The sequence below is a fragment of the Aethalodelphis obliquidens genome, unplaced genomic scaffold, assembly GCF_003676395.1.
Source record: "Aethalodelphis obliquidens isolate GAN/ISIS:26980383/991018 unplaced genomic scaffold, ASM367639v1 scaffold56, whole genome shotgun sequence".
Lineage (NCBI taxonomy): Eukaryota > Metazoa > Chordata > Mammalia > Artiodactyla > Delphinidae > Aethalodelphis > Aethalodelphis obliquidens.
This window is the reverse complement of record NW_020838000.1, coordinates 12,632,797-12,646,852: the sequence shown is the minus strand read 5'-3', so window position 1 is coordinate 12,646,852 and position 14,056 is coordinate 12,632,797. Positions and strand designations below refer to the sequence as shown.

The 14,056-nt window shown below is 38.6% G+C and overlaps 1 protein-coding gene across 1 annotated transcript in view; it reads left to right on the top strand.

Annotated features, from left to right (window-relative positions):
• The window catches only part of CPNE4 (copine 4), a 573,815-nt gene that overhangs the window by 156,880 nt on the left and 402,879 nt on the right, over positions 1-14,056 (top strand). The window contains exon 2 of the mRNA XM_027086619.1: positions 278-458. Within this exon, the coding sequence (XP_026942420.1) occupies positions 279-458 (180 nt within the window). The 5' untranslated portion in view covers position 278. The remainder of the gene's footprint in view (positions 1-277; positions 459-14,056) is intronic.

The window sequence follows — 14,056 nt, the reverse complement described above, 5'->3', positions numbered from 1 at the left end:
ACTATGCAAATGTATGCAAATCATATAAGAAAATAGTGTTCTTAGCCAAGTGCATTAGCACCTATTGGGTATTTTGGTTGTTTTTTCTTTTGGTTTTGTTTGTTTGTTTGTTTCACTGGAACCCTGACCCTGCTGTGGAAAGCCAGATAATTAATATATTCAGTACTCGATAGTGTGTGTTGAACATTTTCCTGAAGGGTGACTGGGAAGCTTTTTCCTTTGAAAAATACTGTGGTGATTGGCATCTATTTTTTCCTCTTTTTCTTGCCTAAAACAGAATGAAGAAGATGAGCAACATTTATGAGTCAGCTGCCAATACACTGGGAATCTTTAACAGCCCCTGCCTGACCAAAGTTGAGCTGCGTGTGGCATGCAAAGGCATTTCCGACAGAGATGCCCTTTCCAAACCAGACCCCTGTGTCATCCTCAAGATGCAGTCCCACGGGCAGTGGTTCGAGGTAGGCATGTCCAGTGAAATGGACAGAAGCATGGCGGGAGGAGTGATTTGAAAATATTTTGGCATTTCCTGTCTTCAGGTCGTTTATTTCGGTGAGATGGAAAATTCTAGAAATGAATATGATCACATTTCTGTTTATATCATGATTTTTATTTATTTAAAAAATTTTTATATTGGAGTATAATTGATTAACAATGTTGTGATAGTTTCAGATGCACAGCAAAGTGATTCAGTTATACATATACATGTATCTATTCTTTTCCAAATTCTTTTCCCACTTACGTTATTACAGAATATTGAGCAGAGGTCCCTGTGCTATACAGTAGGTCCTTGTTGGTTATCTGTTTTAAATATAGCAGTGTGTACATATCAATCTCAAACTACCAGTCTATCCTGCCCCCATACCCTTTTCCGTGCTAATCATAAGTTTATTCTCTAAGTCTGTGAGTCTGTTTCTGTTTGTAAATAAGTTCACTTATATAATTTTTTTTGATTCCACATATGAGTGATATCACGTGATATTTCTCTTTCTCTGTCTGACTTACTTCACTTAGTATAATAATCTCCAGGTCCATCCATATTGCTGCAAATGGCATTAATTAATTATTTTTAATGGCTGAGTAATATTCCATTGTATATATGTACCACATCTTCTTTATCTATTCATCTGTCGATGGACATCAACATCCATATCGTGATGTTTTAATACTGTGGATATTTTGACATTTACCCTTAATTTGTGTGCTCATTTTAGACATAGTAGGCCCTGGGGATGGGCAACAGGGACTGCCTTACAGGGGCCACATCGCACATTTATTTTTTGGAGTGAAAACTTAATGTTAGCTAAACTTTATTGTTCTAAGTGCTTTATGTAAAATAGCTAATTTTGTCCATACAACAATCCTATGGGGAAACAGACAGGTGAGGAAACAAAGATTAGGTAAGTGGAAAATCTAATATTTCCTAGTCAAGCTCCAGGGCCTGAGCTCTTTATTGCTATTTTATACTTATGGTGGCCATTGGTGTGGTCTTTGGTGGTTTGTGTGGCAATATTGCATGTTGAATTCTGAAGTTGGGTTCTGTTTGTTTATTTAAAAGTTGAAACAAATTGGATGAGGACTGTTTTTAAGTTTTGGGTTGTTTTGTTGTTGTGTTGTTGTTGTTTTTAATTTTTGTTCTTGGTACGTGGTCTAAGTTAGCAATATTTTTAAATATCTGGTCTCAGGTGGAAGGCAGGAGAGGGAGGGACAGGGGGTGCAGCCAAGGAAGCAGTTGTTATTGTCTCTAAGGGAACCAGATGCCCAGTGGAATTTGGGTGAGGGGTTTGAATCCATACTGAGTAGATCAAATGTAGACAAATACCTTGTTTGGATCCCTGAGGATAGACTTGAGTCCTTCTTCCATCTGTTTGCAAGGAGCTGACAGGTGCTCCTCTAGGGGCCAACGTCTTCACTCCACAGCAGGAAGAAGGCTCAGAAGACCTCACAGGTAGCATGTTTACTTACCTGTACATATGTGATAAAAGCCACTTCTCTGAAAGGGTGGTTTGATAGAAGTTGGTAAGCAGATGAAATTCAGGTGAGAAGGCAACATAACACGTATGAGGGGATGAGTGACAGATGGCAGATAGGGGATCTTCATTTAACTTCCAGCTCATCCAGGTCTTATATTATAAATATAAAACAGCATTCACAGACATCTTAATGTGTAATGTCTTTTTTTTCCCTTCTAAATATTCTCCATGACTTTGTTGGTGGGCTTTACTGTCTTTTATTTTTTGTTTAACAAAACTAAATGGAATATCTACATTAGGGTAATTGGACCGTCTTGGATAATTAGAGGAAAAGACTTCATCTCCTGAGACCCCCCCCTTACATAATTTATTTATTATTTGTATATATTTCTTTTCAGTCTTTTCCTTCTGGCATTCATATTCTTACATGATACTTATCATGCACGTAAAATTTTCTTTCCTGATTTTATTACTTAGTAGTATATGTTTTTTTCCATATTGTTATAATATTCATAATTATAATTTTTAAGACTACATAATATCCCATCAAGCAGATTTATTTGATCATTTTCCTATTTTTTTCACTTTGAAGTTGCTTTCAAAACTACCCTATTTGGGGCTTCCCTGGTGGTGCAGTGGTTGAGAGTCTGCCTGCTGATGCAGGGGACACGGGTTCGTGTCCCGGTCCAGAAAGATCTCACATGCCATGGAGCGGCTGGGCCCGTGAGCCATGGACACTAAGCCTACGTGTCCGGAGCCCGTGCTCCGCAACAGGAGAGGCCACAACAGTGAGAGGCCCGTGTACCGCAAAAAAAACACACACAAAAAAAACTACCCTATTTTAAATAATGCTGCAGTAAACATCTTTGAGCATAAGGCTTTTCCCTTCTTTTTGGATGAGTTCCTAGGAGATAGTCTGTCAAAGTAGAACTAGTGGAACAAAGGATAGGACACTTTGGGGGCTTTTGATACATTTGCCAAATTGCTTTTCCAAAGTGCTTTTCTACAGAGTTACTTAAAGTGTGTTTGCCCACAGCTACCAGCCTGCAAACATTTTGTTACCAGTGCACAATGAGATAAGAAGCTTGTGCCACATTGTAAACTGATTCACTGCTTCCTTCATCTAGAAAGTCTTACTCTTTAAAAGTAGTGTCAGCTGAACTTCCAGCATCCTTAGTGATATGACTGATTTATACTGTGGAACTTTGAGAAGCACTTCTCTAATAAATTTTAACCTTAAGACTATACATTTAGGATATAGTTTGGAAAACAGAGCCCACACCAGGTAGCTAATAGAAAAGATTTTATTCAATAACTAATAACAAAGGAGTTGGGAATCTTGAGAAACTAAGTAGGAACTGTGAGGAAACCCAGAGATTAACAACGGGAAGCTGCTACTTGACTTAGGGTAGAGCAGTGATATACTGAAGCTAGCTTGTAGAGGCCTGAGAGAGTCAATTGTTAAATCTTCAGGAATTTTGCTAGCCTGGGTATAAGTATTTACACCACAGACATTGGCAAACATTTCAAATCAGAACTTTCTCCCCACCAAGAGAACCGGTTGCTAAGCATTTACCAGCACACCACTGGGAGAGAGGGACAAAAGAAGGTGTTAGTACCAGCTGGACCATCGAGCAGAAGCTGGATCTGTGGAAGGAGGGCCTATCTAATGGTAGCCAGCAAGGTAGAGGAGATGCAGGTAATGCTGGAAACGTTGCCTGAAAGGGAGATGAGGAAGGGGTTGTCATCTCAGGTCTCCCATCCATGCCTTCCAGTGACCACACCCCTGGTGGAAGCCAGTTGGCAAGGTTCCAGGGAAGAGTCCAGAACACACTTGAAAGCACAGAGGTAACTGACAAGCACATAGACCTTCTGACAACTCACAGTAACTGGGAGAATCATGTACTCAGTCGTGAAGTAGTGCATATTTATTTAGTGCTAACACCTACTTTTTGGTGCAAGTTCAGTGCGTGGTCCTGTGCTCAAAGTGAGAAGCACCTGACAGTCTATTTAAACCACACACCTACTATCTTCTATGTTTAGTGAAAGCTGGCAAACATGGCCATTGCCCTGGGACATAACTGATGCACATTTTCCTGTATCTGTCCCTTAGAACATGTCTGGAATTACAGAGAGATTTCTATGTGCAGAATTACAGAATTCAGAGAAAGCAATGCAGAAGAGGATTCATGCCAGCTGTGTCAGTTCCTGAGTGTCTTTGTTATGTGAAATCTGGTAAATGACTAAGTGAAGAAAAAAGAAAAACCTGAGAGGCTAAACTGATTTGCATAATAAAGAGATTGTTGGGGGTGTAAGGATGAGAGAGAGAAAAACAAGGTGAGCTTCTTTTTCAGAGTTTTGAAGTTTGGCAAAAGAGCCTCTCTGGAGATCAGCACTGTCCACTAGAACTCCCTACAGTGATGGGCATGTTCTCTGCCTGTGCTGGCCAGTAGGTAGTCGACAACCAGAGGTGGCCACTGAGCAGTTGAAAGGTGGACTGTATAACTAAGGAATGGAAAAGTTTAATTATTGAATTTTAATTAATTAGAGGGTAAATAAGTAGCTGGTGTGATTTCGGAGTCTCCATGGGTGGTACAGAATTTGGCTGGGTGGGGAAAAGAGGAAAGGGAGTTTGTTAACACATTACTACCATAGGCTGTTGCTTTTATAGCTGAACCTCTTTTGGGGAAGACATACCTAGAGATTGATATTTCTTTGTTATTACTTGTGATTTCTGGCCTGTGCATTTTGTTTTTGTTCTTGTTGTTTGTTTTTTTGTTTGTTTGTTTTTATCTGTTTCATCTTTTTTTTAACATCTTTATTGGCATATAATAGCTTTACAATGGTGTGTTACCTTCTGCTGTATAACAAAGTGAATCAGCTATATGTATACCTGTGTCCCCATATCCCCTCCCTCTTGCGTCTCCCTCCCACCTTCCCTATCCCACCCCTGTAAGTGGTCACAAAGCATTGAGCTAATCTCCCTGTGCTATGCAGCTGCTTCCCACTAGCTAGCTATACATTTGGTAGTGTATATATGTCAATGCTACTCTCTCACTTCGTCCCAGCTTACCCTTCCTCCACCCCATGTCCTCAAGTCCATTCTCTACGTCGGAGTCTTTATTCCTGTCCTGGCCCTAGGTTCTTCAGAAAGTTTTTTTTTTTTTTTTAGATTCCATATACATTTGTTAGCATACGGTATTTGTTTTACTCTTTCTGATTATCTTCACTCTGTATGACAGTCTCTAGGTCCTTCCACCTCACTGCAAATAACTCAATTTCATTTTCTTTTATGGCTGAGTAATATTCCATTGTATATATAAGCCACCTCTCCTTTATCCATTCATCTGTTGATGGACACTTAGGTTGCTTCCATGTCCTGGCTATTGTAAATAGAGCTGCAATGAACATTGTGGTACATGACACTTTTTGAATTATGGTTTTCTCAGGGTATATGCCCAGTAGTGGGATTACTGGGTCATATGTAGTTCTATTTTTAGTTTTCTAAAGAACCTCCATACTGTTCTCCATAGGCGCTGTATCAATTTACATTCCCACCAACAGTGCAAGAGGGTTCCCTTTTCTCCACACCGTCTCCAGCATTTATTGTTTGTAGATTTTTTCATGATGGCCAATCTGACTGGTGTGAAGTGATACCTCATTGTAGTTTTGATTTGCATTTCTCTAATGATTAGTGATACCAAGCATCCTTTCATGTGTTTGTTGGCAATCTGTATATCTTCTTTGGAGCAATGTCTATTTAGGTCTTCTGCCCATTTTTGGATTGGGTTGTTTGTTTTTTTGATATTGAGCTTCATGAGCTGCTTGTATATTTTGGAGATTAATCCTCTGTCAGCTGCTTCATTTGCAAATATTTTCTCCTATTCTGAGGGTTGTCTTTTTGTCTTGTTTATAGTTTCTTTTGCTGTGCAAAAGCTTTTAAGTTTCATTAGGTCCCATTTGTTTATTTTTGTTTTTATTTCCATTCCTCTAGGAGGTGGGTCAAAAAGGATCTTGCTGTGATTTATGTCCTAGAATGTTCTGCCTGTGTTTTCCTCTATGAGTTTTATAGTGTGTGGCCTTACATTTAGGTCTTTAATCCATTTTGAGTTTATTTTTGTGTATGGTGTTAGGGAGTGTTCTAATTTCATTCTTTTACATGTAGCTGTCAGTTTTCCCAGCACCACTTATTGAAGAGGCTGTCATTTTCTCCATTGTATATTTTTCCCTCCTTCATCAAAGATAAGGTGACCATATGTGCATGGGTTTATTTCTGGGCTTTCTATCCTCTTGAATTGATCTATATTTCTGTTTTTGTGCCATTACCATACTGTCTTCATTACTGTAGCTTTGTAGTATACTCTGAAGTCAGGGAGCCTGATTCCTCCAGCTCTGTTTTTCTTTCTTAAGATTGCTTTGGCTATTTGGGGTCTTTTGTGTTTCCATACAAATTGTGAACATTTTTGTTCTAGGTCTGTAGAAAATGCTATTGGTAGTTTGATAGGGATTGCATTGAATCTGTAGATTGCTCTGGATAGTATAGTCATTTGCACATTGTTGATTCTTCTAACGTATGAACATGGTATATCTCTCCATCTGTTTGTATCTTCTTTAATTTCTTTCATCAATGTCTTATACTTTTCTGCATACAGGTCTTTTGTCTCCTTAGGTAGGTTTATTCGTAGGTATTTTATTCTTTTTGTTGCAGTGGTAAATGGGAGTGTTCCCTTAATTTCTCCTTTAGATTTTTCATCATTAGTGTATAGGAATGCAAGAGATTTCTGTGCATTAATTTTGTATCCTGCTACTTTACCAAAGTCATTGGTAGCATCTTTAGGATTCTCTATGCATTGTATCATGTCATCTGCAAGCAGTGATGCAGTTTTACATCTTCTTTTCCAATTTAGATTCCTTTTATTTCTTTTCCTTCTCTGATTACTGTGGCTAAAACTTCCAAAACTATGTTGAATAATAGTGGTGAGAGTGGGTAAGCTTGTCTTGTTCCTGATCTTAGTGGAAATGGTTTCAGTTTTTCACCATTGAGAATGATGCTGGCTGTGGGTTTGTCATATCTGACCTTTATTATGTGGGGTAAGTTCCCTCTGTGTCTACTTTCTGGAGGGTTTTTATCATAAATGGGTGTTGAATTTTGTCAAATCTTTTTCTGCATCTTTTGAGGTAATCATATGGTTTTTATCCTTCAGGTTGTTAATATGGTGTAGTACATTGATTGATTTGCATATATTGAAGAATCCTTGCATTCCTGGGGTAAGCCCCACTTGATACTGGTGTATGATCCCTTTAATGTGCTGTTGGATTCTGTTTGCTAGTATTTAGTTGAGGATTTTTGCATCCATGTTCATCAGTGATATTGGCCTGTAGTTTGCTTTTCTTGTGACATTTTGGTCTGGTTTTGGTATCAGGGTGATGGTGGCCTCATAGAATGAGTTTGGGTATGTTCCTCCCTCTGCCATATTTTGGAAGAGTTTGGGAAAGATAGGTGTTAGCTCTTCTCTAAATGTTTGATAGAATTCGCCTGTGAAGCTGTCTGGTCCTGGACTTTCGTTCATTGGAAGGTTTTTAATCACAGTTTCAATTTCATTGCTTGTAATTTGTCTGTTTATATTTTTTATTTCTCCCTGGTACAGTCTTGGAAGGTTGTGCTTTTCTAAGAATTTGTCCATTTCTTCCAGGTTGTCCATTTTATTGACATATAGTTGCTTGTAGTAATCTCTCATAGTCCTTTGTATTTCTGCAGTGTCAGTTGTTACTTCTCCTTTTTCGTTTCTAATTCTTTTGGTTTGAGTCTTCTCCCTTTTTTTCTTGATGGATTGGGCTAATGTTTTATCCATTTTGCTTATCTTCTCAAAGAACCAGGTTTTAGTTTTATTGATCTTTGTTATCATTTCCTTCATTGCTTTTTCATTTATTTCTGATCTGATCTTTATGATTTCTTTGCTTCTGCTAACGTTGGGGTGTTTCTTTGTTCTATTTTCTCTAATTGCCTTAGGTTTAAAGTTAGGCTGTTTATTCAAGATATTTGTTGTTTCTTTAGGTAGGATTTCATTGCTATAAACTTCCCTTATAGAACTGCTTTGCTGCATCCCATAGGTTTTGGGTCATCGTGTTTTCATTATCATTTGTTTCTAGGTAATTTTTGGTTTCCTCTTTGATTTCTTCAGTGATCTCTTGGTTGGCTATTAAGTAGTGTAGTTTATAGCCTCCATGTGTTTGTATTTTTTACAGATTTTTTCCCATAATTGATATCTAGTCTGATAGCATTGTGATCAGAAAAGATACTTGATATGATTTCAATTTTCTTAAATTTACCAAACCTTGATTTGTGACCGAAGATATGATCTCTCCTGGAGAATGTTCCATGAGCACTTGAGAAGAATCTGTATTCTGTTGTTTTTGGATGGAATGTCCTATAAATACCAACTAAGTCCATCATGTTTAATGTATCATTTAAAGCTTGTGTTTCCTTGTTTATTTTCATTTTGGATGATCTGTTCATTGGTGAAAGCTAGGTGTTAAAGTCCCCTACTATTATTGTGTTACTGTCGATTTCCCCTATTATGGTCGTTAGCTTTTGCCTTATGTATTGAGGTAGTCCTATGTTGGGTGCATAAATATTTACAATTATTATATTTTCTTCTTGGATTTATCCATTGATCATTAAGTAGTGTCCTTCTTTGTCTGTTGTAATGGTCTTTATTTTAAAGTCTGTTTTGTCTGATGAGAATTGCTACTCCAGCTTTCTTTTGGTTTCCATTTGCATGGAATATCTTTTTCCATCCCCTCACTTTCAGTCTCTATGTGTCCCTAGGTCTGAAGTGGGTCTCTTGTACACAGCATATGTATGGGTCTTGTTTTAGTATCCATTCAACCAGTCTATGTCTTTTGGTTGGACCATTTAATCCCTTTACATTTAAGGTAGTTATTGATATGTATGTTCCTATTACCATTTTCTTAATTGTTTTGGGTTTGTTATTGTATGTCTTTTCCTTCTCTTGAGTTTCCTGCCTAGAGAAGTTCCTTTAGCATTTGTTGTAGAGCTGGTTTGTTGGTGCTGAATTCTCTTAACTTTTGCTTTTCTGTAAAGTTTTTAATTTCTCCATCGAATCTGAATGAGATCCTTGCTGGGTAGAGTAATCTTGGTTGTAGGTTTTTCCTTTTCATCACTTTAAATATGTCCTGCGACTCCCTTCTGGTTTGCAGAGTTTCTGCTGAAAGATCAGCTATTAACCTTATAGGTATTCCCCTATATATTATTTGTTGCATTTCCCTTGCTGCTTTTAATATTTTTCCTTTTTATTTAATTTTTGATAGTTTTTTAACTTGTGTGTTGGCGTGTTTCTTTGGATTTATCCTGTATGGGACTCTGTACTTCCTGGACTTGGGTGGCTATTTCCTTTCCCATGTTAGGGAAGTTTTCAACTATAATCCCTTCAAATATTTTCTCAGTCCCTTTTTTTTTTCTCTTCTTCTTCTGGGACCCTTATAATTCGAATGTTGGTATGTTTAATGTTGTCCTAGAGGTCTCTGAGACTGTCCTCAATTCTTTTCATTCTTTTTTCTTTATTCTGCTCTGTGGTAGTCATTTCTACTATTTTGTCTTCCAGGTCACTTAGCCGTTCTTCTGCCTCAGTTATTCTGCTATTGACTCCTTCTAGGGAATTTTTAATTTTATTTATTGTATTGTTCATCATTGCTTGTTTGCTCTTTAGTTCTTCTAGGTCCTTGTTAAACATATCTTGTATTTTCTCCATTCTGTTTCCAAGATTTTGGATCATCTTTACTATGATTACTCTGAATTTCCTCTTCATTTGTTTGGTCTGGTGTGTTTTTACCTTGCTCCTTCATCTGCTGTGTATTTCTCTGTCTCCTCATTTTGTTTAATCTCCTTTTCGCAGGCTGCAGGTTCATAATTCCCATTGTTTTTCGTCTGCCCTGAGTGGCTAAGGTTGGTTTAGTGTGTTTGTAGGCTTCCTGGTGGAGGGGACTGGTGCCTGTGTTCTGGTGGTTGAAACTGGATCTTGTCTTTCTGGTGGGCAGGATCGCGTTCGGTGGTGTGTTTTGGGGTGTCTGTGAACTTATTATGATTTTAGGCAGCCTCTCTGCTAATGGGTGGGCTTGTGTTCCTGTCTTGGTAGTTGTTGGCAAAGGGTGTCCAGCACTGTACTTGCTGGTTGTTGAGTGGAGCTAGGTCTTAGTGTTGAAATGGAGATCTCTGTGAGAACTCTCGCTGTTTGATATTACGTGGGGCCAGGGGGTCTCTCATGGACCAATGTCCTGAACTCAACTCTCCCATCTCAGAGGCTCAGGCCTGACACCCGGCCGGAGCACCAAGCCTCTTTTGGGAAGTCTGAGGCCTTCTGGTAGCGTTCAGTAGGTGTTCTGTAGGAGTTGTTCCACCTTTAGATGTATTTTTGATGTATTTGTGGGAAGGAAGGTGATCTCCACATCTTACTCCTCCACCATCTTGAAGGTCCCTGCCAAAGCAATCTTTGTGGAAGTCCAGGAGTCCAGCAGAGAAGTTCCAGCACAGCCCTTTTGGGAAGTCTGAGGTCTTCTGCCAGCATTCACTATGTGTTCTGTAGGAGTTGTTCCATATGTAGATGTATTTCTGATGTAGTTTTGAGGGGGAAGTTGATCTCCACGTCTTACTTCTGCCATGTTGAAGGTCCCCCTGTGCTTTTTGTAACAGCATTATGCCCCTGTTATGCCCTAGTTTACAGCTCAGATTACTACTGCAATAATTATAACTACCTTCTGATGCCCAGCTCATATGCAGGGGCACTGCTTGCTTTTTAAATGGGCTGTAGCCTGTTTGCAGTGGAAGAGAACAGTTGATTCCTAAAGTGTATCATAAAAATGTAAGGCTGAAAGTTAGACTCAAAAGGACCTACAATCTGACCTTCTGTGCTGTTAATGATATTAAGAGTCAGTAAGAATACATAGTAGTTTGTGTCTCTTAATCCCTTTCCCTGATGTTTCCCCTCCCTGCTTCCATCTCCCCACTGGTAACCACTAGCTTGTTCTCTGTATCTGTGAGTCTGTTTTTGTTTTGCTATATACATTCCTTTGTTTTATTTTTTAGACTCCACATGTAAGTGGAGTAACATACAGTAAGTGATAACATACAGTATTTGTCTTTCTCTGACTTATTTCACTAAGCATAATTCTCTCTAGGTCCATCCATGTTATTGTAAATGGCAGAATTTCATTGTTTTTTTATGGTAGGGTAGTATTTCTTTGTATATATATACACCACATCCTTTTTATCCATTAAGGGTATATGTACAGCACAGGGAGTTGTAGTTATTATTTTTTAGTAACTTTAAATGGAGTATAACCTATCAAAATACTCAATCCCTTTGCTATAACCCTGAAACTAATCTAATATTGTAAATCAACTGTACTTCAAAAAAGGAGTTGATGAGGATAAATCTGTGTCTCTGAAATACTGGGAATCAATTGTTCTGAAATGTAGAACAGATTGTTGCTCTTTGCAGACCAGCAGGGTTTGGAGTGTATGTTTGAGGGCTGAGGAGATGGAGAGGATGCTTTTTGTTTCCTCTCAGAGTATAAAGATGAGATGGTAAACCTTCTGGTAAATCTTTAATGACCATGATTGTAACTGTCAAAAAGGAAGGAAAGGAAAACTTGGAGCTTGGAAATGCATTCCCAGTAGAGATTTTCAGACCTATCATTTAATTTCCCTAATTTAATTCATACCCATTTTTAAAATCCCCCTGTACCTGCTCCTGGCCATTTAATGGTGACAGTATGTGGTACAGTTCAGTGTGCTGATAATTTAAAACACATTTTGTCTTCCAGTGAAGGATGGAAATATTTCCCCCTGGCTTCTAGTGAGTGCTGATATTCACTAACTCCCAGGCACTAAACTTCATATGCATGTGGAATAAATTAACACTTCTCAGGGATTCACAAGGCAAGAGTCCTTATGAACTGGAGCCTTTTATTCAGTTCCCTGGGCACCTGGATGCTCTCCATGAAGCAGAGCTACACTCCTGATACTGTGGCCCTTGGCAGAGATCTTGTAGACGGCAGAGTAATTGTTCTCATTGGAAAAAGCCAAACGATTGCCCACACTACTAGGATGTTGCCAATCACCTTTAATTCCAGTTTTCCATTTAATCTTAATACATAGTTATTGAGTTCCTCCATAGGAAGCTCTAAGTAATTCTCAGGATGAATTACCTTTGGATCAATTCCAGATGAAAACATGTTATGATGAATCACATGCTTTGGTGGATTGTTGGTAATAATAATTGTTAGTAATAATTAGTGTGGTTATATCTAACACATTAATTATCAGTGGATGTTAATGCAAGATTATTATTGTTTATAATAATAATGTATCCATATAATACTTTACATTCACAAAGCCCATCTACTTAAATTATTTCATTTACTTCTCATAATAGCCCTGTAAAAAGGTGGTACAGACATTGAAATTAACCCTAGCACGTACTGAGTACTATGTAAAAGACATCTTTTGTGTCCTCAAAGACCTCAGAGTTTAGTAGAATGCAGCCCATCTCAGAGCCAGAGGCCTGGAGCCGTAGATGGTCATGTGAACTTGAGAAAGGGGGCTCAAAACAACGTTCTAACTTAAACCTTTTCCTTTCCTTCAATGTGTGGTGGATAGACCGTTTCAAGTGTGCCTTGGCTACCTATATATGGGGTGGAACTAAAAATCAATCATTCCTCCATCCCTCCACTATTCCCCATCTTCTCTCCCCACTCCCCATCTACACAGATGTAGTGTCTGGATACCATCTGATCCAGCATCCCTACTGGCAGTACACAGGAGAAATATGGGTCCATGGTGGTGACCTTGCCCACTCCCAAATAAGTGGGCTATGAACTTCTTTCAGCAATTCTTTGTTGGCTAGAGGGCTCATGGAGGAGTTCTGTGGAACACGTTTCTTGGAACATGCTTGGGTAAATAGTGAGGCAGCATCCTTTTGTGTATGGAGCCAGGAGGATAGAGTCCAAAATAGCAGTTTCACCTATACCTGAGATTTTCAATTTCCTATTGCTCCAAAATGCTAGAATTTTATGAAAATGAGTCAGACAATATGAACATTTAGGTGATAACAAAATAAAGTAGCCATCTCTAATTGTTGATCCAGCTATGTATTTGTCATTTTACATATTTTCCTTCTAATCCTCACAACTACCCTGCAATGCAGACTTTATTAACCAGGTAAGGAAACTGAGGCTTGGGCAGAATTAATAAATCACCAGGTCATACAACTAGTCAATAGTAAAGCTGGAATCTGGTTGATTCTAAAACCCATATTATCTCTATTTTACCAGAGGTCATGAATTTAAAGCTAAAGGCCTCTATCTAATTTCCAGATATAGTTTATCTGGCCTTCATGTGTTTAAACAAGTTTTGTACTGGTTGACAAAACTTAAAGATCAGGGGATTTTTCATAAAACTCCAGATTTTTTCTTTTGCCAGGAAATCTGGCAACATGGAGCCTTTAGTTCTTGTACAGTGATGGTCAGCAGCTGCCCCTACCCAGAATCCAAGGGTGTCCTTGTGCTCACTCCTAGGCAGCCTCCTTCACTCACTGGGATGGCTCCAATGGCCCCTGGAGGTGTTTGAGTTCAGACCACGCTCCTGCAGTCCCTGGGCTGGGCCTCTGAAACATAGCTAACCTCTCAGTTGTGGACTCAGACAAGAGCTGAAAAATTAAGTCAATTAAAGCATTCCCTCTGGATATCACAAACAAGCTCCTTTCTCAAAAGATTTTCTGTTCACACTTTGTTGATTGGCAGTGTTTGAGTGGCTAACACCAAGCATGATGGATGATAAAAAAACAACAGTTTTCTTCAGTTGTTCACAAAGTTTCCACTGTGGTTTCACATCAAACTCCCATTTGGGAAAACTTTGATGTTGCTTTCCACCTCCCCCTTAACTTGTCCTAATGAGAATAATTTCTATTCTTAAAAAAAAAAGGAAGTTGATTTTGGTGATATTAGAAATCTTATCCTGAGCACTGAATAGAAAAGAAAACAAAATGAAATATTAGAACCAGAAAATG